At 41.6% G+C, this 25,014-nt stretch overlaps 1 protein-coding gene across 3 annotated transcripts in view; it reads left to right on the forward strand.

Annotated features, from left to right (window-relative positions):
- Positions 1 to 25,014, forward strand: part of CRHR2 (corticotropin releasing hormone receptor 2) — a 164,399-nt gene that overhangs the window by 120,584 nt on the left and 18,801 nt on the right. For all 3 annotated transcript variants that reach the window (XM_075082220.1, XM_075082219.1, XM_075082221.1), the window contains 4 exons: positions 2,429 to 2,582; positions 5,927 to 5,987; positions 12,772 to 12,844; positions 24,193 to 24,278. In XM_075082220.1, coding sequence (XP_074938321.1) covers positions 2,429 to 2,582; positions 5,927 to 5,987; positions 12,772 to 12,844; positions 24,193 to 24,278 — 374 coding nt within the window. The remainder of the gene's footprint in view (positions 1 to 2,428; positions 2,583 to 5,926; positions 5,988 to 12,771; positions 12,845 to 24,192; positions 24,279 to 25,014) is intronic.

Here is a 25,014-nt window from a genome sequence, read left to right on the forward strand (position 1 = left end):
ACAGTTATTTAGGAAAAATCAGTTGGAGTCAGGCACTCAAATGTCTTTTAAAATGTGACCACGATGTGCCAAGGAAAATATAAACCTGCAAATATAAGGCAGATCCTCAAACGTCTCACTTTCATTAACTCATCGTTTCTCTGCAGAGCACTGCAATCTTTCGGGGAAGGCCCTTTATACAAGCTTAGTGATAACTTCGTTATGTTCTTACTGTGGCGTAAGTCAGAGTCAGAATAACCCACTGAAATCAATGGGAGCAATATCATTTATGCCAGCTAATGATGTGATCTCTTCTGTGCTGATCAGTAATGATGCAGTTACAGAAGCATCAAGGACTCATCGTGGAAACATTTTGCATGAAGTTATAGTGCTCATGTTAATAAATCAAGAAGGGGAATTGCTGAAGGTATCTGGAGCCTAATGGTGGATACGTATGGGGATCAAGAATCCTCAGTCAAATAACTGAAATGGTATAAATTAATGGGTTCTGCTAATTGGTTTTATTATTTAATAACAATAAATCTGCAGTTCCAAAAGGAATTGCTCAAAATTCATTTTATTCTGGTTACCTATGGAAACGATGCAGAGGGAGATCTCGCCAGCATCATGTGGATTTGCCCGTATCCCTCCCAGTGCCTTCCCAAGCCACTGGCCAATGCCACGCAGCTCTGACACCGGAACGACAGGCTCACATAAAATTATTTTTTACAATTCCTGTGAAAATGGGCAGCCGTGGAGAGGAGAAAAACTGTGTAAGTGTTGCAACAGAGGGAGAGAGGGAAACAAGAGTCTAGATGTTATATCAGAGAATTTGCATGAGACTGAGGCCACAGGGGAAAATTTAATTCGTGCTCGTACCTTCAAAAAAATCAAATATGAGGCTTAAAGTCTTTGGGACCCTAGTCCTTCTAGTTTGGGGTTTAATCAGGAATGGAGCCAAAATATTTGTTTGGTGTTAGCCAAAAATAGGCGGGTTTTTTGGATTGTGGTTTTATTTTCCTTTGTTCAGGCCAAAAGGAGAAATAAATAGGCTTTTTTTTTTTTTTTTTTTTTTTGGATTGTGGTTTTATTTTCCTTTGCTCAGGCCAAAAGGATGAAAAAACAAAAATTTCATTTTGTTTAAACGAAACTTTGAAAACAAAATGTTTCTTTTTCTTCTGAGTTGTTTTGGGTTTTAATCCTATTTTAAAGATGAAGCTAAATTCGATTTCAAATCTTTATGAAATAATACAGAAATGAAAGCTTTAGTGTATCCAAAAGATGCCTTCTGTTTATTTCAGCTCAATAAACAGTAGTGATCACAACTTGTGGATGGGTTATCATTTTGTAACTGTGCTTCTTGTGCAGTAAATTCTTAGTCCACAGAATTTTGCTGGGTTTCGTAGTGCATCCACTGCTCTCTTGACTGCCTAGAGATCATCAATACCTCATGCATATGAAGCCTGAAATCAGATTAACTGAGGGTCAAAAGTTTCAAATACTTTAGTAGAGTTAATTAAAAGGCTGGAGAATGGTGAAACCAAAATGACATCAATGATACCAGCTAACATAGGTAATTAACGTCATGCTTCAGGGAATACGCTGAATGCCTGCTTGGTCAGAAAGAAATTTTCCTAGACTTCTTTGTGTAGCATTATGGAAATCACCATCAGCAGTTACTTGTGATTTATTGATGTGATGTTACCACCTGCCTCGCTACAGCTAATTGTGTATTCCACAGCTGTGCTCTCACTGCACGGCCATTAGAAGATGCCTTCACTGATACATTGAGCCTGCCCCAAAACTCCTGTTAAAGTTATGGCAAAATTCAGAGGTGGTGTGTGTAGGGATGTGACTTACAGAGTGAAGCACTAGTGGCAGGAATAGCGGGGATGAAGTAGCTGATAGAAGCATATCTTTAAAGTAAATTTCTTTTCCCTAAATGTCAGTGGCGCCCCTTCCCTTCAATGGAAATGAAGCAAAACTGGGACATTAGCTTCTATCTTATATTTTCTTTGAGTTGTTCAGCAGGTGGGTTATGCCTAAGATATGCTTAGACTCTTATGTCATCTTTGGATACAACCCTAGGCTGTGGCTGAACCTCTCTGAAAGATCATCTGTAGTCAAATGACCCGCCTGCTCTCGTCTTCTTTCCACACGGCTACTTCTGAAATTTCTTGCAGAGCGCGGGTGTGGACATGCCTTATGGCGTGTCAACTTTCCAGACATGCTCAGGTACAGGAGATCCTGCAGGTTGTGGTCAAAGCCAAGCCTCAGCAGAAAGTCACAGACATAGCTGTGACTTCCCGACAGCACCTAAGATATTCTGATTCCAAGTCAGAGGTTTAAGTCTGCAACCCGTGAAAGAATTCGGTCATTGATTTTTAAGGAAATAACAAGACATAGAATTTTTAAAGTGTTCTCACCATGATTTCTGTTTCCTTTCCAGCCCTGGTGTCGATGTATTACCACTGTCTACAACTATTTTGTGGTGACCAATTTCTTCTGGATGTTTGTGGAAGGCTGCTACTTACACACCGCTATAGTGATGACTTATTCCACAGATAAGCTGCGGAAATGGGTCTTTCTCTTCATAGGATGGTGTAAGTGCCTTGTGTGTTTAAAATGGTGTTACATGGTATGTGGCATTAAAGCGATAAAGACAAGAGCAGAAAGAATGAACTTCAAAAATCCCACTGAGGTGAAATCTGACATTCAAACCTAACTTTGTCAGAACATGAGATCAGGTTTCGTTCTTCACTGTGATGATGATATAAAGCTAATAGGTTATTGCTGGGTTTATCTTCTTCATTTGGATCCTCAGGCACTTGGTGTTAAGGAAAGAAAGAGAACTCCCAGGCTCAGCATTTTGGGAATGCAGCAGTTCATACCATGTCCCTTTCACTTTGATCAGCAGAGCAGTGATCAGAACCCCTTATATACTGCTGCTCAACACAGCATGAGACAGAAGAGGCCCTGTCCATGCCCTGGGGACCACTCAGCCTCAAGAGACAGATGAGACACTTCTAAGTGAGGAGCTGACTAGAAGAGAAGCCCGATTATCTGCCAGTCCAACCTTAGAGCTGTCTTGTGGACTGCTGAGGGGGTTGTTCCTAGTACAGGCTGGGAACCGGCTGTCAGAGTAGCAGCGCTGCTGCAAAGGATGTAGGGCTTGCAGTGGGTGCAGGCTGAGTATGAGCCATCAGTGCCTTCTTATCATGAATAAGGTAAAACACATACTCTGTGGCCAGGAGATTGAGGGAAGTTACTAATGCTTTCTACTCAGCTTTGGTAAGGCTGCCTGTGGTCAGTTCTGTGTCTCTTAGGTCAAAAGGGATGTGGATAAACTGGAGATTATCCAGTAGTAGGCTGTCAATATGATCAGGGATCTAGAGGACATGACCTGTGAAGTGAGGCTGAAGGAGATGAGCTTGTTTATTCTGGCAAAAAGGAAGCTAAGGAGGGGTCTGTTAGGTACCAAGAATTATTTGAAAGATAATTACAAAGATGATGGAGCCAAATTCTTCTTGTTAATACCAGATGTTATAAGAAGGGACAATGACCACACATTGCAGACTGGGAGGTTCCAGCTGGACATTAACGAAACAGAAAATTTACCAAAATGGTGGTACAACACTGGAACAGATGACTTAGAAGCCGTGGAACCTCTGGCCCTGGAGGTATTGAAAATTCAGCAGGGCTAAGCCCTGGCTGAGGTGAGCTAGTGTTGATAGTTCTGCTTTGAGCAGGAGATTGGACTGGATACCTTCAGAGGTCCTTTTCAACCACTATATCCATGATTTGAACTTGGCTAGGAGAGGTTTGGCAAGACAAGCCCCATGTGGGCAGCTTGTTCACTCGGTTGCAAAACCTGAGGTCAAGCAGAACTAGTGAATTTGGCAGTTCTTTTGACAGAAGGTGGAAAAAAGTCGCAGATATTTTCTTTTCTGAAAGTAGAATGACATTTTGTTCAGAAATGCCTCTTCCTCTTACAATTGAGCAGAAGTAATTGAATTGCAGTTCTGAAGGCAGAAACAGCCTTTAAAACAAAATATGTCGTTCAATCCAAAATCAAATGGGAGGAAAGAGGAGTTGTAGTAGAAAGAAAATGTTTATGTGAGTAATTGATTCAGTTTTGGTTTTCAGTATTTTTCAATTCTGTCACCAAGCTGGAAAATCAGCTGCTCACACAGCTCTGACAGACCCCCTGACTGGTTTGGCCCCTAGTATTTTCCCTCCCTACCCCTCTCAGAAACCTCTGGGTCTCTGATTACTAATGTAGGAGTGGTGTGAGCTGAATATACCTTTTTTTTCACTCTTTTGGGGTGCTTTCTTCTTTGCCTTCCCATACATGATCTTTTACCGTCCTCAGTCCCAAATCCCTGTTCTTTGCTTCACAAGGAAAAGTAAGATGTTTTCCTCTAGAAGGACGGACATGGCGCATTTTGTCTGTTCATGCCTAGCAACAACATGGGAGAAACAAGGGCACCGGACCCTGAGAGTCAATGGTGAACAAGACAGAAGACGACACAATCACTTGCAGGGGACAAGAGCCACCGGGGGTGGGGTGTGTGGGAGATCAGAGCTGCACTACGCTCGTTGCTGAGGTTAAAGATGACCACTTAGCAATTCAGTCCTTTCCCTGCTATGTTGTGGTTCTTTCCGCTCTGATTTGTCTCTTTAAAGCCTCTATTTCCCACAGAAGAGGCAACAAATGAGATGTTAAAAGGCAGTGTTAGATGCAAGGCCGTGCCGACTCCTACATGAAGGTTTAAGGCATGTTGAGCCATGACTTGTCCTTAGAGCGGCAGTGATTTCAGAAAGATGTGAATCTGGAGGTTGGAGGGAGGGATGGAGCTGGAGAGCCTTGCCTTGTCATTTGTTTTTGCCTGAGTTGACAGGTAAAGGCAAATTGGAGAGGGCAAACTCTCCTCCTCCATTTTTGACATTATTCAGTCTTTCCTTGAGGAATGCCTGGAGGAAAAAGTTCCTGTTTTCCCCAAGGAGGTCTGTGTCGAAAGGCCAGTTCCACTTACGCTTCCTCATTTCCAGTTTCTTGCTCCAGCAAATCCCCCTGAAACTGGATGGACTCTGAAGGCCTCACACAAAACAAGCACAAGGGCAAGGCTCTGGACATGGGACTCGTAAAACAATAGCATTGGAAAGCAGAGGTTATAGCAATGCAAGGACATTAAGTGTACAAATATACTTCATCTACTGCAATGAGGTTGCACGCCCAAGGAGCACTACCAAGAAGTAGCACCTTCTGGGTATAATTTTGAAAACAAGCCCTGTAAAACTAAATGCATGGCCTTGATGAGAACTCACAGGCACAGAGCACACTGCACATCATAGAATGATATATATAAAGTTAAGAGCAGCTGGATCCTTTAGAAAGGGCAAACAATGAATGAATTCTGACATTGCAAGATACCAAAATATTCTTTCACATAATCCTGTTTCACAGGGAAGACTCAACTAAAAAATTAATGAAAATTTTGAAAATGGGCTTCATCCAAAGAACCCAATGAGTTTACAGGCTTCTTGCAGCCTGGGAAATAAAAATCTAAAGGCCCACCTCCAAGAGATGTCTCTAAGGTTTTGTCATATCAACTGCAGGAAAGTTGAAAGGGACCAAAATTGCCTTTAAGCCAGCCAAATTTGTTCTGATCACTTATATAGCAATATAGGTATATATATACATGTTTGTTAATAATTTTATTAACTTTTCTTACTGGTACTACAGCTTTTTGAAATGACCTTTTTTATATATGCATAAAGAGGTCTTAGCAATTGTGATGTCTCAAGAATACCAAGATAGGACCACTTGTATTTAGAATCTTCCAGTTCATTAACTAAGAATCTCCTTACACAAATCTGAATCTACATCTGTATCATCCATCCGTCCATGGGTTGTGATTAACTCCTGATTTTTTTGCTCCTGCAGGTATTCCTTGCCCAATCATCATTGCCTGGGCCATTGGCAAACTATATTATGAAAATGAACAGTAAGTGTTGTTAACATTTGTGATTATGTGGCGCTCTAGATAAATTAAGAAATGCCTGCAGGCTGAACTGGTGATTTAGAAATAAAGCTGATAAATAGAAAAGAAGAAAGGGCACATCACCTCCATCCAAATCCAGACCATCTCAAATTTCAGAGCACTACCTGAGTCAGCTCCTGAAAACACCTTTCCCAAATATCCTTGGCCAAACCCTGAAGCTCTCATGTGATAGCTTTATAGGTGATTTACAGTCAGGGTAATCTCCTTCCATGGGAGTTTTGCTTGAGTAAGACCTTGGTAAAAACTACAGTTGATTGCTAATGGATTTAGCTTTCTGGGTGTGTAGAGTTCAGTTGACAGTCTGCCAAGAATAGTCTTATGGCTGGATTTTTTGCATCTCTGTTTCTGGCTTTTCCAGTTGGAAGCAGTTAGTGCATGAAATTGAAAAATATTGGAGGTGAAGAGGCATCTGTGCTTTGGGTATTTTTCCTCCAAACATTGATACTGGTCAGATATAGCTCAGCTTGTACTTTTCAACTAGTGTTTGGATCAATGTCTATTATCTGTTACAGCTCTCTTCCCTAGCCTTAAAAATAATTCTTTTCTCCATGAATCTGTTTTTCATACGTCCACACTGTTTGTCTGTCTGTAGTGCATCTGATTAAATGTGTCTACCTTGTAGGTGTCTGCATCTGCACTAATTTGTGGTCTCTTGTGATCAGTGGTGATCAGTCAAAACAGTAAATGCAGTCTGGGGTGCATTTCATCTCATCTGGAAGGAGGTGTCCGAAGTAGGTTGGATGAATTAGATTTACATGCGCTATTTCTCCTGAATCTAAGGGAGATGGATAGGATGACTGACTGAGATTTGGGCATCCGTGCTGTAGGAATGGGAGGCATTTTGTTATGTGCTACTAAGTTCCTCTTCTCTGCTCCCCACAAACTTCTGAACCCTTGACCAATCTCTCTTCTGTAGCTTTAATGGTGACTTTGGAGATGATGATCTAATTCTCAGGAGTTAAACGTATTGGCAATCAAACAGACACCCTTTCACTGAGGGAGAAGTTTTGTGTGATTCCATCTCTGCCTACAATAATCATACAGAATTCATACTGTAGTCTCAAAATGTCTAGAAAAAGTTCAGTTGGAACCTATTCCTTGGGTGTCCAAGTCAGTCAGCCCTGGGAAATAACCTCAGATCACCAGATTTCCCTAATTTCTGTGGTCACAGACATTCTTGTTTCTGGGTGGGTCAAGGATCACATTTTGGGTCTCCTTCATGGTCAAGCTCCTTGTAGTTGTTACCTTGCATAAGCCAGGGCAGCATGGATGTCTCATTGTGCTGAAGTAGGACTTTCAGCTCTGGAACTAGAGAGGAAGGAAAGTGGGACCCCTGCTAGAAACATGCCACAACAACTGGGATTGCACTGCACACAAGGTAGACGGAGAAATCACCGCATCATCTGTACCTCTGCCTCCATTCACCATCATTGTATACAGGCAGAGTGAATGTGAAGGAGCCTCCCTTTGATGTATCACGGCTATGAAGAAAGACATGGCATGTTTACACAGATGTGTGCCACCTTCCACCAGCGAAGGCATAACTGGCCCAGATCCTGTGCAACAAAGGAAAGGAGGATACAAAAATACAGTCAGCAGGGCTAGAAAGACAAAGTGATTCTATATGCTATGCAGAATGCCCCAGCTGTTCTTGTTGAATCTCTAGGCTCAAGCTCTCTGCTTTGGGTGGATTATCAAATGGAGCTTGTGCTTTTAAATCCATGTCATGGACAAGCCTGTACACTCTAACTCATGTACATCATTTACCTCACATACTTACTGATAAGGGAGGTGCCAGGTTGCTCTTGGTCAACCCAGACAATTAAACCTAATCTCTTGGGACGTTTTCACCTTTCTGTCTTTAATGCTGGTGTTTGCCTTGGAGCGAAACATTCACGCACACCCTCACTGCACATCATAGCTATTCCAAATGTGTGGCGCATTGAGAAAGTGCAGAATTTGGCTTCTGCCCACCACAGTGTGAGGGGTAACGGCCTGGAGCCTCAGCGTTGTGCTCGCTTATTGCCAGCGGTGGGGCCAAGACTCAGGTACTTGATTCTGCATGAGAAAATGAGACTGGATGCTTTAGTAGTGCCATTCCTTTGATCTAGTACATGCACCCAGGCAGAGAGGCAGAGCTCTCATAAATGAAGAGCGGATAAGGGCTGTAAGGCAAAGCCTATTAAATGAAATCTGCTTTTTGCATCTGTAGTAATGTCATATGCAAAGGAGGCTCAGTAAAGCAAATGAACCAAAGCAAAACAAGAAATGAATAACTTGCTAAGGGACTGCTAATTGTCATAAATATTCAGTCATCTTCTCAAGCATTACAGCATGTGATACTTCAGGTAGCCCCTGCTCACTGCCTCTCAGACTGAGGAAGGGAGCAGATTCTTCTAAGCCGTCAAAGTGAAGCACATGTAGAGTGTACCTCTGGTACAGGGGTCTGCACATGCGTCTATTTAACTTACTTACGGTCTGTTCTCCTCTCCAGTCCATCAGCTGTTGGGACAGTTTAGACTAAACTTTGTGGCATTTACAAAATCTTTCTCTGTGCTGGGATGAAACAGAAATCACGCCTTTAAATTGAGTTCTGTAAGTGTGTGCAAATATAGACAGATGAGATAAAACTAATCCCTGGGTTTGAGAAATGCTGTCAGGATGCTGGAGCACCTCTCATGCAAGGAGAGACTGAGAGGGTTGGGAGTGTTTAGCCTGGAGAGGAGAAGGCTCAGTGGGATTTTATCAGTGCTTATAGATACCTTATAGGAGGATCTGAAGAAGGTGGACCCAGACACTTCTCAGTGGAGCCCAGTGACAGGACAAGAGGCAGTGGTACAAACTGAAACACATAAAATTCGATGTGAACATCAGGAAGCACCTTTTTACTGTGAGGATGGCGAAACACTGGAAGAGGTTGCCCAGGGAAGTTGTGGAGTCTTTATCCTTGGAACTACTCAAAAGCCAACTGGGTACCACTCTGAGCAAGCTGCTTCAGTTGACTCTGCTTTGAGCAGGGGGGTGGACTGGATGATGTCCAGAGGTCCCTGCCAACCTCAGCTACTCCGTGAAAACAAGTCGAACTCCCCAGTCAGCCTAGCTCATACATTCCATTTGTCTTGACTGCTGGGGAAATCATGTGTTATTCCCCCATGAGGTCAGACCTAGCCAACTGGACACGTGCGGAAAACATGTATTCTTCTGCAGCTTCCAAGACTGGATATCCCAGTGGACAACCCAGAGTTCAGGACAAAATGGGAAATAACTCTTCTTCATCCAAGTATGCATTTGAACTGTAACTTAAGATGTTCAGAGGTTGAACTGGGGTTCAAGTTCTATAGCTCATAACAGTTTAAAAGCTCAAAATAGCATACAGGAAGAATGTTAAGAAAATGCTTCAAGCAACTTCTTAATTTTTTTCATTTTTGTGCTCACTAGAGGTTGTGTTCTCCATAGTGAGGTAAATATAGTTGGTACTGTGGCAAATACCCTGTCTGGGATAAAGCTGCTCTTTAGCAAAGTCTGACAACTCTGAAAAAAAGTACCAATAAAAAACACACAGATTTTTAAGAAATATTATGGTCATTTCATTGATGGACAGTTGGTCAGGGGAAGAATGTTAGTAAGTTCTAATCAGCAATAATGATACAACCACTGGTGGTTTTTGTTATAGAAAGAACTGTCAGAGAACATGAAGAATATTAATTAGTGCTATTCGATAGAAGTGTGTTTACATATCTGAGTCTAGTCAGAACTGTCTCCTAAATTGTCCTCTTCAATATTCAGGGAGTGTTTGTTTAGTCTTTCAGAGGTAAAAAAAAAACCAACCAAGGCTTTTATTTCACACTGGTGGAATTAAAATTCTGAAGCACCAAGTAATTTTCAGTGGTTTAGGTTTATTTTTTTGGTTTTAAAGAAATGTGCAGTGCTGATTTTATTGCAGAAATAATGGCTTATGTTGGATTTAAAGTAAGAGTTAAGATGACAGGCAGAAAAGTTTGCAATGTCTCAGCTAAGGTACCAGTTTGAACAGTCAGACTGTAAATATGAAATCTAGCTAATCAGGTGCAGACATACGTAACGTCACTGGCAAATATATGTCCTCTCACCTTTACTCGCCTGATTTAATGGGTAGATTAGCTATGTTTAGATTACAATGTAACAGAGCTATTTTGTAGCCTGATGAGATGAACACTGTCCTAGAAAAGCTGTTGTTTTTTTTTTCTCCACTCACTACAAAAGACTGCCGGCGCATCGAGCTCCCCTGTAGATGCCTGTGTTATAGAAACCTACCTTTGGCCACAACCTTGTTTCCTCAAATTCTGTGAAAGTCTGTATATACACGTGATATTTTACTCAGTGCAACCTTGGTCTAGTACTGGGCTTCAGATAATAAATGTCAGCATTTTGCTCTTCAGTATGGTCTTACAGCTACGCAATATTTAAATTCCAACAAGCAATGAGCCGCTTTTGCCCTGGGACCGCTTCTGTGCTCTGCCAGCTCTGTTCCAAATTCTCTGCTGACTTTTTCTAGCCCACTAAGTTCTGCCACGTGCCTCAGTCTGCTTCGTATGAGTCCCTCTGCTAGATTCCTCTGCCAGCTTCCCAGAAACCGCTCTTCTAATAGCACTTGGTTCTCTGAGTTTCAGGCAATATATAACAGTTGTCCCAAAATGCCCTTCAAAAACCTCTCTCAAACATGGGTCTTGCAAGTTCTGGAGAGTTGCGTTTCCTGCCTTGGCATACCTTGTAATTCATTTTTCTTCAAATCTTTCCATCTCTATAACAAAAAAAAAACAACCAAAAAAACATTTTTCATTCCTTTAAGGCTGCCCTGGGGATTCTTCTTGGATGATAACTTAGATGGAAGAAGTACCTTATTCAAAGTCTTGCTCTCATCACCAGATTTTGGAAGATTAGTTGAAAAATTATCCATTTATACTAATTTGCGGTCGGTGCACCAGGGAGTAGCAGACATATTTTATATTTATAAAATATTCAAAGCTCTGCCATTCTTTGGGAACTTAAAAGATGTAGAAATTGAATCAAGAAAAGGCAAATGATTGTGTGACACTGAATTATGTTCCCGGATACCTGCCGCATATCTCAGCATGTCTGTACAGTCAGTTCAGTAGGAGTATTTTGCAGTGAGCAAACGGCTCCTTCTGTTTTAGCAAGCAACACATTTCGGAGAAAGGCTTTGGGGGCATGATGTGATTCAGAAGAATTCCAACTGAACCATAGCTTTCCTTATCTCGGTTTGTTTGCCTTGAACTCGTGAGGTCATGTCTTACAGACTGCAACCGCTTTGAGGCAACTTGCGTGTTTGTAAAAGTGCAAATCTGCACCTGTCTCCCTGGTCTCCTTGGCTGAGGAGTTACTCTTGGTTTTGTGCCTCCAGTGGCACTAAGCTTATCTTTTGTCACAAGGTGAACACAGGGAAGGCATAATTTTTTCTGGGTAGACTTGTTATGTGGTATCCACAGAAGGAAGGGAAACTCAGACCCTTGAACTCCAAAGTCTACTTCCTAAGGCATCTGGAGCTCCAGTGACCTAAGCCTTAAGGCATTATGATAGCAAAGTTGTCCCTGCTTGGTAGAACCAGGATCCAGACCATGTGTCGACATCTGTAATATTAAATTAGTTGGGCCTGGAATCGTTCCTGGGGTTGGAGTCCAAATAGCACAGAGCAGTTCACATCCATATTATTAAACCTTCTTGGCCTCCAAATCAGGGTAGCTGCAGTTTGTAGACTGTTGGGAATATCCTCTGGCTCATGCTAGCTCCAGATTTGCTCCCCAGGAATGGTTTTGGAGCTGGCTGTTGTTTGGCCTGGGTCAAAACTGCACCGGGGAAAATGTAATGGTGTAAATTATTGAGTCCAGGCCTGAGCCCGGTTTCTGATTCATTTGCTGACATAAATATAACTGATTTATTACTCTCAGTTAAGAGAATGAAGTGAATGTCAGTATGGGTTGCTGTGAAATCACAGGCTTAGTCTGTTGTATAACACAGCAGGGAGAAAAACACTTGTAATTAGTGGAAGTGAAAGTCAAGCCAGCACTTCAGTCACACACGGCACATCCAGGCTCTCTGCTCGTTTGAAGCCCTTCAGTTTACCTGTGATTTCACTTAACCTGAGCTGAATTCCCTTTGGTGATGTTGGATCAGGTATTCGCTAGCTTCAGATGATGTCTCTGTACTGTATGCTGGATTTGGTGGTCACCATCTTGGTTCAAATCCAATGGGATGAACACCTTATTCAGCTAGTACCTTATTTAGCCATCATTACTGTGCAACTCGAGACACTTTGCCTGTAAGTAACACCCCTTACTTTATGGAATTTGAGTGTCTCTGGGCACTGCAGTAGATATAACAGATTTTTTTCCTTACACAGAATACTTCTTTCATCCCTTTTTCAGACCCAGGAGGACACATCTGCATCCTTCTTATAGCAAGTTCTCACATTTCTTGGAATTATTTACATGATCAATAGCCAAAAGCATAGTGGGAACATGAATAGTCTAATGGGAGGAGAAAATGGGGCTCAGACCTGTGTCCAAACAGAAGGTGGCTTTGTACCAGAAAACTCACTTGCTGATTATGTTTATGATTAAACAACTCAGGGAATAAGGGAACGTCTCTCTACAGTGTCCTTGATATTACAATCTAAAAGAAGCGCATTCCCCTTTATAAATGATTTTCTTATTTGTTTTGTTTCTTACAGATGCTGGTTTGGAAAAGAGCCAGGGAAATATATCGACTACATATATCAAGGGCCAGTGATTCTTGTTCTTCTGGTAAGCATGTATGTGGGTGGAAGGACACTGCCATCTCCTATTGAGGGTTAATTTGATAGGCATTTGTGATGTTCCACATCTACTTTTATGTAAAATAAAACACAAACAAGGTCAAACATCTTCAGCTGTTCTCTGATGTTGCCACAATAGCTAACACTGCAAGTCAGAACCGCAGTGATCTGGTTTTGGCGGCTTCCTTGACCTTAGGCCATTCTTTCCTCTTCCCTCTGTAATGCTTTTTGCCTTCCTTTGTACAATGTTTTGAGATATGGGAAGGAAAAATGTTAAAAAACGGAAGGTACCTTACAATATCTGCTCATCCACTTGAGGCTCTTGAGAACTAGGAATTCTGTCATGAACACTGATTAGAAAAATGTAGTAATCACGGTAAGGAATTGCATCTCCTTCTACAGTCCTCTATGTCTTCTACATCCCCATCATGGCTGTGTATTTGTTTGTTAGCTTTCACGTTGCTAAGTTCCCTTTTCGGTGGTGCCTACAGTTAACAGGCTGTTTATCTGTTTACACAACATTCTCTCCTGTGCCAATGAACAGCAGGCAGAGGAAGAAGGAAGCTCATTCATAAACCATTTTGATCCCTCAACTGAAGTGCAGTGATGCTTTCCCAGAAACTACTTGGTATGGATGGAAAAGATCAATTCTATTAGGAAGGACAATGCTGAAAAGCCTTATCTACCCTTCCACTCCTTTGCAGTAAAAGCCACCTTGGAAGACGAGAGGTGTCCTAACAGAGAATTCACAGGGCTCAGTAGGGTTGTCTCTCTTAGGGAACCCAGACTCAGTATAGGTGTCCCTTATGTCACTCCAACACCCGTGGAGAAGGTGCAGATGCTCCAGAATAGGCAGCCACTGCCAGCTTTTTGAACGCTAAGAAGTCTTGCGCTCTCACCTTGTCAGTGCTGTGCCTTTCATGTGATTCAGCATGAAAAAAGCTTCTCGGTTGCCTAGGAAGCCAGCTACTAATCTGAATGTTTCCTAACCTGTATTCAGGAGAGTTAATTTCTGTGTTAATTAAGATACAGCAAACAGATCGTATTGTGCATAGCTGAAAAGAAAAAAAAAATGTAGTAGGAGTCTGTTTTTATGTAAAAAGTCTTTTCTTTATGTTCTAGGGAGAGAAATGCGATCGGTGTGATACACACAATATAACTGTGTGTCACTAAGGGAGCCATCCCAAAACCACAAACAGCCTCACAGTAAACTGACTCACTGATATAAAGACTAACCCACAGACAAATCCTATTTATACAACACAAGGTAGCAGGTTTGCAATACTCAAAACATTCAGTTTTCATATCATTGCCCAGAAGTCTGTGAATCTACCATAACCCCTTTAGTCAACAAGATCGGTAAAATCGTTGGAAAGCATCTCTGGCAGATACCGTAAGTAGCTTAGAGTCACAAAAATAACTTTTTTCTCCCCAGAACAGCATTTTCTATTTAAAGGCCCCAAAGAAGCACAGAAAATGGAGGTACAGTTGAAGGCTGCCTCTTTATATATGGGTCATTATATCTGTCTCTAATTTAGAGCAGCCTTGAGACCTCTCTAAACTGAGGCAATAACTATACTGCCCTGAACTGATACCATGTATTGAACCTTTCTACATTGGCCTGCACTTGAGCTCTAATTAAACTATTAATGAGATAACAACAGTAATTGCACTGCGGGGTAGAAAACAGCTCATATAATTTAGAGAAGTACCATAAGGGCAAGCCCTTCCTTCCCTCTCCTTATGGTTACTCCTATCAGAAAGCACTGCTGGGTGAGGAAAAGAGCTCTCTGGAAATACAGTTTAAAAGGCAAATCTGAAAACTCCTGTTACAATACACTCCTGATTGCTAAAATGTGTCCCCCCCCCCCTTTTTTTTAAACCGACGGTTGAGTCTTGTCTTTATAAATAAAATACACAACACCACAATGTGTTAAAGAACCTTGACAGGCTCATTTTTTGATCCTTATGTGAATAAAATCATATATAATGACTCAAGCATCACTTATTATTATTGGAATCACTGACACTTTCAAGGGTGCTGTGAGAAATGCTGGATTAGAGCAGTGAGGTTTGACATCTACCATGTACTCAGGGCAACACAGTCAAACATAACCCCCACCCGGTACATCAGTGTGCCTCTGCCTTAACATAGATGGGGACAAAGTGCTGCTTTCCTCTTCCCTCCAGTGAGCAGCGGCCACCAGAAACGGAAGATGCAAAGAATTAAAAAATAGTACAACTCTGTGACCTCTTTAAGTGACAGCTAATGAGTTGGATTTGAACTAATGAAGAATTAAAATGGTCAACTGAAGCTCATGTGTTATGACAGAAAACACAGGACAGTTCTGTGAGAGAACTATCCTGGTGTGCTGCTGGAAGGACAAAAAGATGTGAATGTTACTAGGAAAGATTAATAGTATTTCCAAAAGAGGGCTCACACTAAAAGCTAAAAGTCTAAAAACTCCATCAAATTACAATTTCTGTCTATATCTGAGCACTCACACCCTGGCAGTTAAAATTGATTCCTCCCACTTTAGTTAGTTAAGAGCCAATTGCCCGGTGTACAGCTCAGCTGAGCTATGCTTGCCTGCTCAAAACTAGCATCATTACGTGTTCAAGAGGCATCATTATACCAGCCAGGGGCAATATGATTCCAGTGCTCATATTGGTAAATATTCTTAGTTCCAGAGGGCTAAAACCTGCTTCTAAAGATGCCGAGTCTCTTTAAAAGATAGGAGGATTTTGCCTGTCAAAAATTATTTCCACTGGTTTCGATTTTTCATTGCCTTGCCTCTCTGCATTGAACTGCTGCAGCACAAGATAACGTAACACCAAGAAACAGGTCAGGCAGAAGCTCTGAGCTTCTCTGGGAAAAGCAGACTGGCCAAGAATAAAGACTTTCATCATGGTAGCAGTCCTCAAGTCCATAAACCATAGTTTTGGTTACTCTCTGTTACATCTCAGGGTACAAAAACTTCGAACAATGCAGTAGCGAGGTTTGTTTCATTGCTCTCCTCCTTGTCTTTAGAAAAAACTTGAACGTCGACTTGGGCTGAAAACAGGGAAACAATTTCAGAGGCAGAGGAAATGGGGTATAAATGCTGATCCTGAATATTGGGCAAGAAAGCCGTATTTTTATTGACAAAAAAAATGTGAGGGAGAAGATGTAGGTAATCATTCTTTGTTTCATTCCTGAATGGATTTTGCCTTGAACATATCCCAGGAGAGATCTAACCATGCAGTACAGTGGATGCTTTGAAATTCAATTTCTGATAGCACTAGAAAAATACACTCTGTTAGGTGTTTTCTCCTCAGATTAGTGAGTTCTTTACTTATAGTATCTTTCCTCAGAGTGGCATAACCAAGTTTTAATCATACATCCCTCTCTGAAGGTAAGGAAGAGGCAAAGGGTTGGAAAGACATGCCAGGGAACTGAATTCCAGCCTGATTTTCTTTAAGAAAAATACATTTCTTATATGCAATTTTAAGTGTAATCCCTGTCAAAGGACTGGCGAACCATGAAAACACAGCAAGATCAGAGAATGAACCTCAGAAAATAGGCGCCAGAGGCAGTTAACTGAGCTGCCTTTTTTCTCAGTAACTACTGTTGGCAACTGACCCCAGACATGACCTGCTCTGCAATATTTCTCAGAGCTAATATTGTATTAAATTTTCAGTTTTTAAAACACAGATCAAATATTTAGCTTTTTTCAAACCTCACATTTAACTTTAATAGATATTTTTTCCTGTGTGCTTGAGAACTGAACAGTTTTCTAAGCTCTGCTTTTTGGGTCTCCTTGAAAATAATTCACCACAGTCAATTAACTGCTGGCATAAGTGGGTGTATGAGGTGATAGGAAGTGCTGGAGGTCACTTCTGTCTCTGCCTTCATCAGCTATTTACTTTTGAACAAGTTAGATTGCTGCTTTAGGGCTCAGTTTCCCCACCTATAAAGCAAGTTAATGGTACTTATCTTCGTTTGTAAAATGCTTTGAGACGCCTGGATGACAAGCGCAGTAGGAGAGTTGAGTGTCCTTAAGAAGATGGGCTCGTCCTTATTGCAGTGTGGAATTTTGCTCAGGAGAGAGCTCACGCAGGTACTGAAGTGGTCTTTATGGTGTGCTAATCAGTAATGATGTAGCATTTGTGTGGTGGCAAGATCGAAGCTTGCCCCAGTGCTCAAGGTGTCACCACACAAATGGATTTTCATAGCAGCAGCCTGTTCTCTGTTTTATTTTCTTTGTCCTTCTCAGCAATTCCAAACATTTTTTCGTTTCCTTTCTTAAGCACCACTGGGAACGGAGATGAATTTTTCAGTGAGCTACCTAGTGTAATTCCAACATTTCTTTTGTGAATGAAAAGACCCAGCGCTCATACCTCTTCATGTAAATTTTAGATTGCTTTACTTCCCCATTGTTCTACCTTTATTTCATGTGATTTCATATGCCATGTTATCGCCTGGTCACTTAGCGTCGTGTGTCCCTATACAGCTTTTTGCAACCAGTGTTTATGCTATCCTGAATAGCTTCATGTCACTAAAAACCTGTCACCCTGCTCTTCGTTCGCTTTTGCAGATAACTAAGGTCTGAGTAAAACAGCACAGATCTACTGGTAGCCTCTCTCCATTGAGAAAACAGGCTACATATATATACACATACACACACATCTATTCCTATCCTTCCTTTCTTGTATTTCTGTTGCTCATCCATGGCCTATCACTCCCTCCAGGCAAGAACTCTCCGTGTGCCGTTGTTATTTTTGCAAGGATTTGTGTTTACTGGTGTTGCAGCATTCATTGTGTTCAGGTGAACTAGTCGGAGAGAAGCCCTGCTGAGTCACATGTGACTAGAGACCCCATGGTAGTTGATTTGACTGGAGAGTGACATGCAGTGTGTTTCTTTAACAGAGCTTTTTGAATAGAAGGAGTTTCAGGAGAGACAGAAGGACCAGCACAGTAGTGAGAGGATCACAGATGGGGTTATAAGATTGGAAAAGAGGCTGTGGACACGCTCATGCGTGATGCAGGGCTCTAGTGAGGAAAAGGTGTGATCCCAGCTAGGACTGGAGTTGTGTTTGGACTTCGGTTTAGGTGACAGTGCGCAAAAAGGCGAGGGTCTGTGTGCTGATGTGTAACACAGACATTGTGTAAGGAACGTCTCTGTTCATCTACCACTCTCTCCCTTCCCCACCAAAACAGGACTCCATCCCGTACAACCTGCAGGATGTGTACAGGCCTGCCGTGCTTCCCTGAAGAGCTGGTCTTTCACTGCCGCCCTGGGGGTCTCTTCCACAGCCTCCCTGATCATGACCGTCCACCACGTTACGCATCTCATTATTCCTGATCAGATAGAGTTTTCCAGCACTTTGCTGTGTGCCAAAAGGAGTCATTGTGGTGCCTGTGACCTTTGAAAGGGACATTTTTGTGATAAAAGGCCCTCTCTGAGAATCACGTCAGGCCAGTATGATAGAACAATTAAAACAAGGCCTTAAAAAACTGGCGGACTATTCATTGAGGTCAGGATGACAGTATATAATGCTCCAGCTAACACGACAGCTCTGATGCCAATTTGGGTTAATTAATCCTGGGGCAAATTTTACCACACTGCATAAAAATGCAAATTCTAAATAGAATAATATTTAGATTTCCTGGGAGTGAAGAGGAGCAGACATTCTAGGAAGCACAGAAGTACAAGCTTTCTGTGAAGCATAAAATAGGAAGCCTAGCAGAAATGAGCAAAATAAATGCTAGTTGCCCATTAAATTCTCAAAAGCGAAGGCGAAGACCTTAATGACTTCCCAGTTAAACTCCTGAGCTTAAGAAAAACTGCAAAGAAGCCTTCACAGTCAGAGTTCCCTCTTTTGCGCATCTTGGAATATGTTGGCTATTTCATATTACTAAGGGAGATAAATTTCTTCTGAAATGGAGTTTGGTTTATATGACAGAAAATTTTAATGACAAAAATCTTTCACTGAAAAGTTTCTTTTGGTTCAAAAGAGCTTCTGGGTTTGTATGTTCAGATTATAATTGATCAGTGCCAAAACAGGTGGTCCAAATGCTTTTTGGATCACTGTTTTATAACTCCTTTTTGGAGCTCTGAATTTTCATCCCGATTTAGAAATGGAAACAATAAACCTCCAAAGGCTTGGCAAGATATGAGAACTACTTTTTCCCATCTGGAGTTGGAAAGGGTCTTATTCTAGCAATAAGGATAGTCTTAGCACATCATAAATAAGAGAATAAGAAATAAGCTGGTTTATCCCCTTTCCAAGACCTTACCTTTGGATTCATTTTATCTATCAGTAAATATAAGGGAAAAATCCTTAGTTCTATTTTCAATTATGAAGCAGAAAACATGTATAAACAGGAATGAATACAAACATCAAGTGAGATTAAAGATAAATAAAAAGGATGTGCTGCCTGTCATCACTACTTCTCTTAAATATCCATTCATCAGTCTCCAATTATGGAACTGATGTGGGGAGTTTGTCAGAACTGTCCAGTCCTGAGAGAAATTAATTTGTTGACACAATAATAATAATAAAGCCCTTGACAAATAATTGTGTACTTTGCTAGATACAGTACAGAGGCTCTTTTCTAGGAAAACTCACTTTGAGTAGTAAGATCTTTCTTTCTTTGAAATGCTACTATATATATGTAAGGAATAAACACCAAAGGCTTCATCTTCTTTGCTTGTAAATCGGGATCAATCTCGTAGTCACTAAAACTGTATGGATTCTCTCCAGCTCAGAAAATAGCTCAATTTTCCTTCCAAAGACTTAATCTTTTGCAAGCTCTGTGCAGCAGCCTGTTCCCTGTTTGATTCCCAGATTGTGCCTTCTGTCCTGAACGAACTGAAGCTATCATCCCTGTGAGCTCTGGTGTCAGGCCCAGTGTGGACAAATGGACAATAAAAATCCATCTGATTGTGGGGTGAAAATTTCGCTTCAGATCAGACCTCTTCGCTACCGAAAGGTCCTACTGAGCCAAATGTCTTTCTGAAATGAGGAAGTGTTCTTTTAAAAGAAATCATTAATATTAAATACACTGAAATGTGTTTCTAGTAGGCAAACCCAGAAACAATTATTTTGACATTACTACATTTGCATCTTTTGCCTTTAATTTTTTGCTTGCCAAGCTCTGCCTTTGAGAGGTTACCCTATTCAAGTCATAAAGATCTCCCAGAGAAACCTTAATGGAGATGCCTTGATATGCGTTCATTAAAACATTTTGTAAGCTTTTGTATAGTATAATATCACAGATCCTCAGTAGATATGGCCGCATTCATTCAGCTGAAGGTCAGGTGGGATATCCCTGGACAATCTGAAGATCACTGGATGATTTGTGTGAGCAACTGTTTCAAGTCCGAGCATCATTTATCCCAAAACACTCAATTAAAATAAGTCGAATGAACGGCTGTTGAAAAGTGCCTGTTTCTCTCCACTGAATATAAATAGAGCCTGGGATAACCAGCTACCTAGAAGTAATCTCAAATGAAATTTTGCCCTTCCAACTCAGCTCCTTACGCTTTTACTCTTGTTATCCTCACTGATGCAATCTCTTTATAGGCAAGGCCAGGTCACTTCTTTTCTCTCTTAGGTAGCTAATCTAGAATGGGGAAGAATTAGTTATTCTATTTCCTGAAGAGGGCTGTGGGTTAAAGGCAGTTACAGGAGCTTTGTGCATAACAAGCCAAAGGCTGCACTCATGTCCTGTCCTGGCGTGACAGCTGTGGAAAGCAGCCCTGTAAGAAAGTGGAAAAGCAAGCCTTGAAAGAGCTGCTTACATTATTCATAGATTCTAAAGCCAGAAGGAGATGCGAATGATTTTTCTAAGCTTACTTTATTACTTTATGTATAAAACAGGCCATAGGATTCTCCTGACTTGATGATCCTCTTTGCAACCCAGCCATCATCTCCTGGGCTGATGTATATGACTCATTTTTCCAGTACCTTCCAGCCAGCCCAGGATGCTGCACTTCCCCCTGTCCCATTTACCAGCCCTTTCAAAAAAAAAAAAAACCAAGACTCTGATTTGCAGGGAAAGACAGACCCAAATTTTGATGTTACTTTTTTCCACCCTCCTTCTCTTGGAACGGGTTTCTCTTTGCTTTTTGGGCAAATCTATTTTCTTTTCAAATTTTCCTTCCTCTTCCTCACGAACTGCTGAAGCGTAGTGCTCGCTGGGTCAGGGTGCTGTAAAGATGAAACCAAGAGGAAACTGAGTTAATGGATTAGGCCCATTCAGGGAGGAAAAGCTCCCTGAGGCCCAGAGGTGAGTCTCTAATGCCTGTCTCAGAACGTCCTCAGAGTTGCCTGTTGTTGAAGGCTAGGATTCTGTACTTGGGCAGTCTCACTGAGTATTTGTCCTCACACTCTTTCTTACGCGTCAGGGTACGCAGGGTGATCAGGTGTCTGGGTGTCAGGTCTGACATTTGTCTTTAGGTGTCTATCAGGGCTTTGACGGGCATTTTAAAATCATTTATTCAATGTTAGCAAAGTGTAATTGTGTGAATAAATGTCAGGTCTGGAGTTCAGACTAGTTTAAACTTGGGGCACTCCCCAGGAATCCAGAGGAGTTTGGATCCAGGTTTGCTCTTTACAGAGCAGCCATTTATGAGGATCAGAACAGGAGATGAAACACCTGGGTCTGAGTTTGTTTCTGCAGTTAGGTAAAGTGGAATTTGGGATCAGTGTTTCTGGAGCCTTGGGTGAGCAGCGGGACAGATTTTCTGTGAATGACAGTTCTTACTGTAGCACCAAAGTGCCAAATGGGCCGAGGCAGCCAACCATTAGCCAAAGAAGTCGTCTTCTGTTCCTTTGTGCTTTTCCAAAAATCAGTGTGACTTTGTATTTACAGCTGTTCCAGTGGGAAACATTAAGATTAGCAAGATAGAATTTATTTAATCTAACTCAGAGACATCTTTTTGCCTAAGCGTAGGTGCATAGTACTTTTTCAGATGCTCTATCAGCCCCACACGGGTCTGGCAGAGAGCATACAGATCCTCCAGAAAGCCCATGCCATTTTGAATTAGTAATGTGAGGTCAGGCAGGATACACCATGGCACCAAAAATGGCTCTCAGTGACTGTTTAGACAACTGAGTGCAGGCCTGTAATACAGCCCGAAAATATATGCCCTCCCAACAGGTCTGTCTGGGCAAGTCACATAAAGAGGCACTTCAAAGTGGGGAAAGTCATCTCATGCTGAAGGAAACATCTCTTGCATGGGTTTGCATGGGGGAGCTTAGGGGAAAGAGTGGGAGAATGAAAAACTGATTTGTACGGAGTAAAAGTATTTCTAGCGAAGAAAATCCCAGACTTTTCAGCTAGCAATTCCCCTTCTGGACTGATGGGTCACACTTCTGCAATTTAATTTCAGGGAAGATCAAAATCCCCAATTTTTCTGATGTAGCCTGCAGCAACTTGAATTTCCAGTTCCCAGCTGTCACGTCAAAGTAGGACTCATGAAACTTGAAATGCTTTCTCCAGTCCAGTGCATCATGTTAATCCCATGTGATTAGTCTTTTGGAACTTGCCCTTGCCTAAGAGTCTATCATTCCATCTGGCACCCTCCATTATGATTGCAAAAGTGGCAAGTTTTGGATGGGTGCCTTTTTTGCATTCTCAATAGAATTAACCCAAACCTGGCTCTGAGCTGATGAAGAACCTCAAGATTCAGCAGCAGAATTTCAGTGGCAGAAGTTTTCTTTCTATGGGTGAAGGACACCCCCACCACCTTTAGCAGACACTGCCTGAACATTTCTCTTTCTGGTATTGAGGAATGGTGCAATCACCAAAGTGAGGAATTTAAGACTGAAGCCAAACCAGTGATATGAAGCCATTTTTGTCTCTGATAAATGAAGTAAGAACCAGTTGACTTAAAGCTCTTAAATACAGCAACGACAATTCTAGCAAGAACAAGTATACAAACTGCAGTTCTGCTTATTTCTTAAACTCCCCAAGGCCCTGCTCAGCTAAGAAAATTATTTCAAAAAATGTCACATGTTAAACCCTAGAGCAGCATCTGGCATGATAAGTATTTAATGTACAGAATTCCCAAAGCTGCTGGTGTCTCTTCAGGTGCTTATTGCACCATTTGTTATGAACCATGTTACAGTAACTGCAGGGAATGATATGATGGATGCCAAGATATTGTAATCATTGAAATATAGCACATTGCATGGGGAAAAAAAAAAAAGAGCATATTTTGAGAACACCTTTAAATTGGCAGCTCTGCTACAGTGTTCATAAGTATTTGGAAGTCAATCACAGAATTGTTCCATTCATAGACTGCAAAACGCCAGGAGCCCTGGGACTCTGGAAAAGCACGTGAGAGAAATTTCTTCTCGCAAGCTTAGGCTGTGGCCTCAGCAATCCTGAGGTAACAGTTCTGAACTTCTGACACTGTATCTCGCCCACAATTTTGAGACAGACCAGTATGTTGTAAGCTACCCTACTTTATGTGTTGAAAGCAACCCAAAACTTGCTCCTCGGTGCCAAATTCTTCTGCTGATCTCAGTCTACAAATCAGAATATTCTCCGCAGGTCTTTTTTGCTTTCCTGTTTACACTGAGAGGAAACTTATGTAAGAAACTCTCTAGCAGATGCTACAACAACAGTAATTAGAGCAAATCTCGATTCTTAGTGGTGAAATTGTAACAGACACAATAATTACTCAGCTCAGCAGATTAGAAAGGGAAGCGATAAATCCATCACCTCACCTTTAAAGACAGTGCAAAAAAATCGGCGTCTTTTGGGTATGATTCACCTGCTCTGCTTTAAATGTCTCTTGGGGAGTGCAATGTATAGCCTCCACCGAATACAGAGGGAGTTCCCATCCAGATCTCTGCAATGCAGTCCTGTAGTTTGGGGCTGGGGAGCCCTACCTAACCGTTACAGCCTGCTGGGGACCGGGAGGATGGTTTCTAACACCTGCCGTATCAATCCAGCACAGCGCTGCCAAATACCCTGTGCAGGGAGCCGTGGATGAGCTGAGCTAGAGACAGATGCAAACAGCCAAACAAATCCCACCCCTACCTCCTTGTGGCACCCAAGAAAGGAGTAAAACAGAGTAAAATTAAGTTCCTTGCTGGGACCATTAATTTTGTACTCCATTTTCATTGCTGTTTTGAAAACATTAATACCTATTGGATATTTGCTGCATAATCTGATATTTCTGGTAAACTTCTGAGTCTGTTGCTATCAAGGGTGAAACCAAGAGGCTGTTTTCAATCAGATTGGAACGGCAAAGTGTGCCTTTTAAAGTGTATCACATCCTTTAAGCCATTATTTGACTCACTGGTCTTATTTTTTCCTCTCTTCCTTTTTTTTTCCAGATAAATTTTGTATTTCTGTTTAACATAGTTAGGATTTTAATGACAAAGCTGAGAGCTTCAACCACTTCAGAAACAATACAGTACAGGTAAGTCAGCTGGTGCTTCTTGCTGTTTGTGGTGTTAACAAAGAACTGCCTTGCCTGCCCTGTCCTTGTCCCATCTTCATCTTCCCAGATGCCGTTGTTGATCCCAGAGGGTGTCTTTCTTGCCCCTTGAGCTCATACAGTTAAGTACACAGTATATATTTTTGCAGGCTAACCATAAAAGCATGCCTGCAGTTTTTTCTGTCCACTCCATTTTTTTGAGCAAACCATGCAAACAGCCTAGGCTTACAGGCAGAGAGACGTACACCGTTGCAGCCACCAGCCTCTTTACCTCCTTCAGGCTTGCACATGCCCCAACACACATGTGAAATTTCCCCCTTCCATGAAATCTGAAGGATTCAGTTTCAAGTGTGGCTAGGTACTTTCTCAATTTCTTTATGTACACCAGCATATGTATTATATAAATATATCATAACTCCTTTCACTGATGACTGGACCATTCATTCAGCTAATCTGGAGAATCAGTGAAAAACTGGTCAGTCCCTACTAGGTTGCTTCTCTGCCCCAGTCTCTGTCTTTGTAGATGCAGAACAATACAATATCAAGGCTTTCCAATAAATCATGTGCATATGCGTATTAAAATCCTTGTTCATAATAATATCCTAGCAGAGCCAGAAGTAAAAGAAGAATGGAACCTGGGCCAAAATGTTCGTATCGTATCTAATCAACAGCAGTGTCATTAGTGACAATTACTGTGCACATACAGGTATTTACAGTA

Source organism: Phalacrocorax aristotelis, chromosome 2 (genome assembly GCF_949628215.1).
Source record: "Phalacrocorax aristotelis chromosome 2, bGulAri2.1, whole genome shotgun sequence".
NCBI classification, from domain to species: Eukaryota; Metazoa; Chordata; class Aves; order Suliformes; family Phalacrocoracidae; genus Phalacrocorax; species Phalacrocorax aristotelis.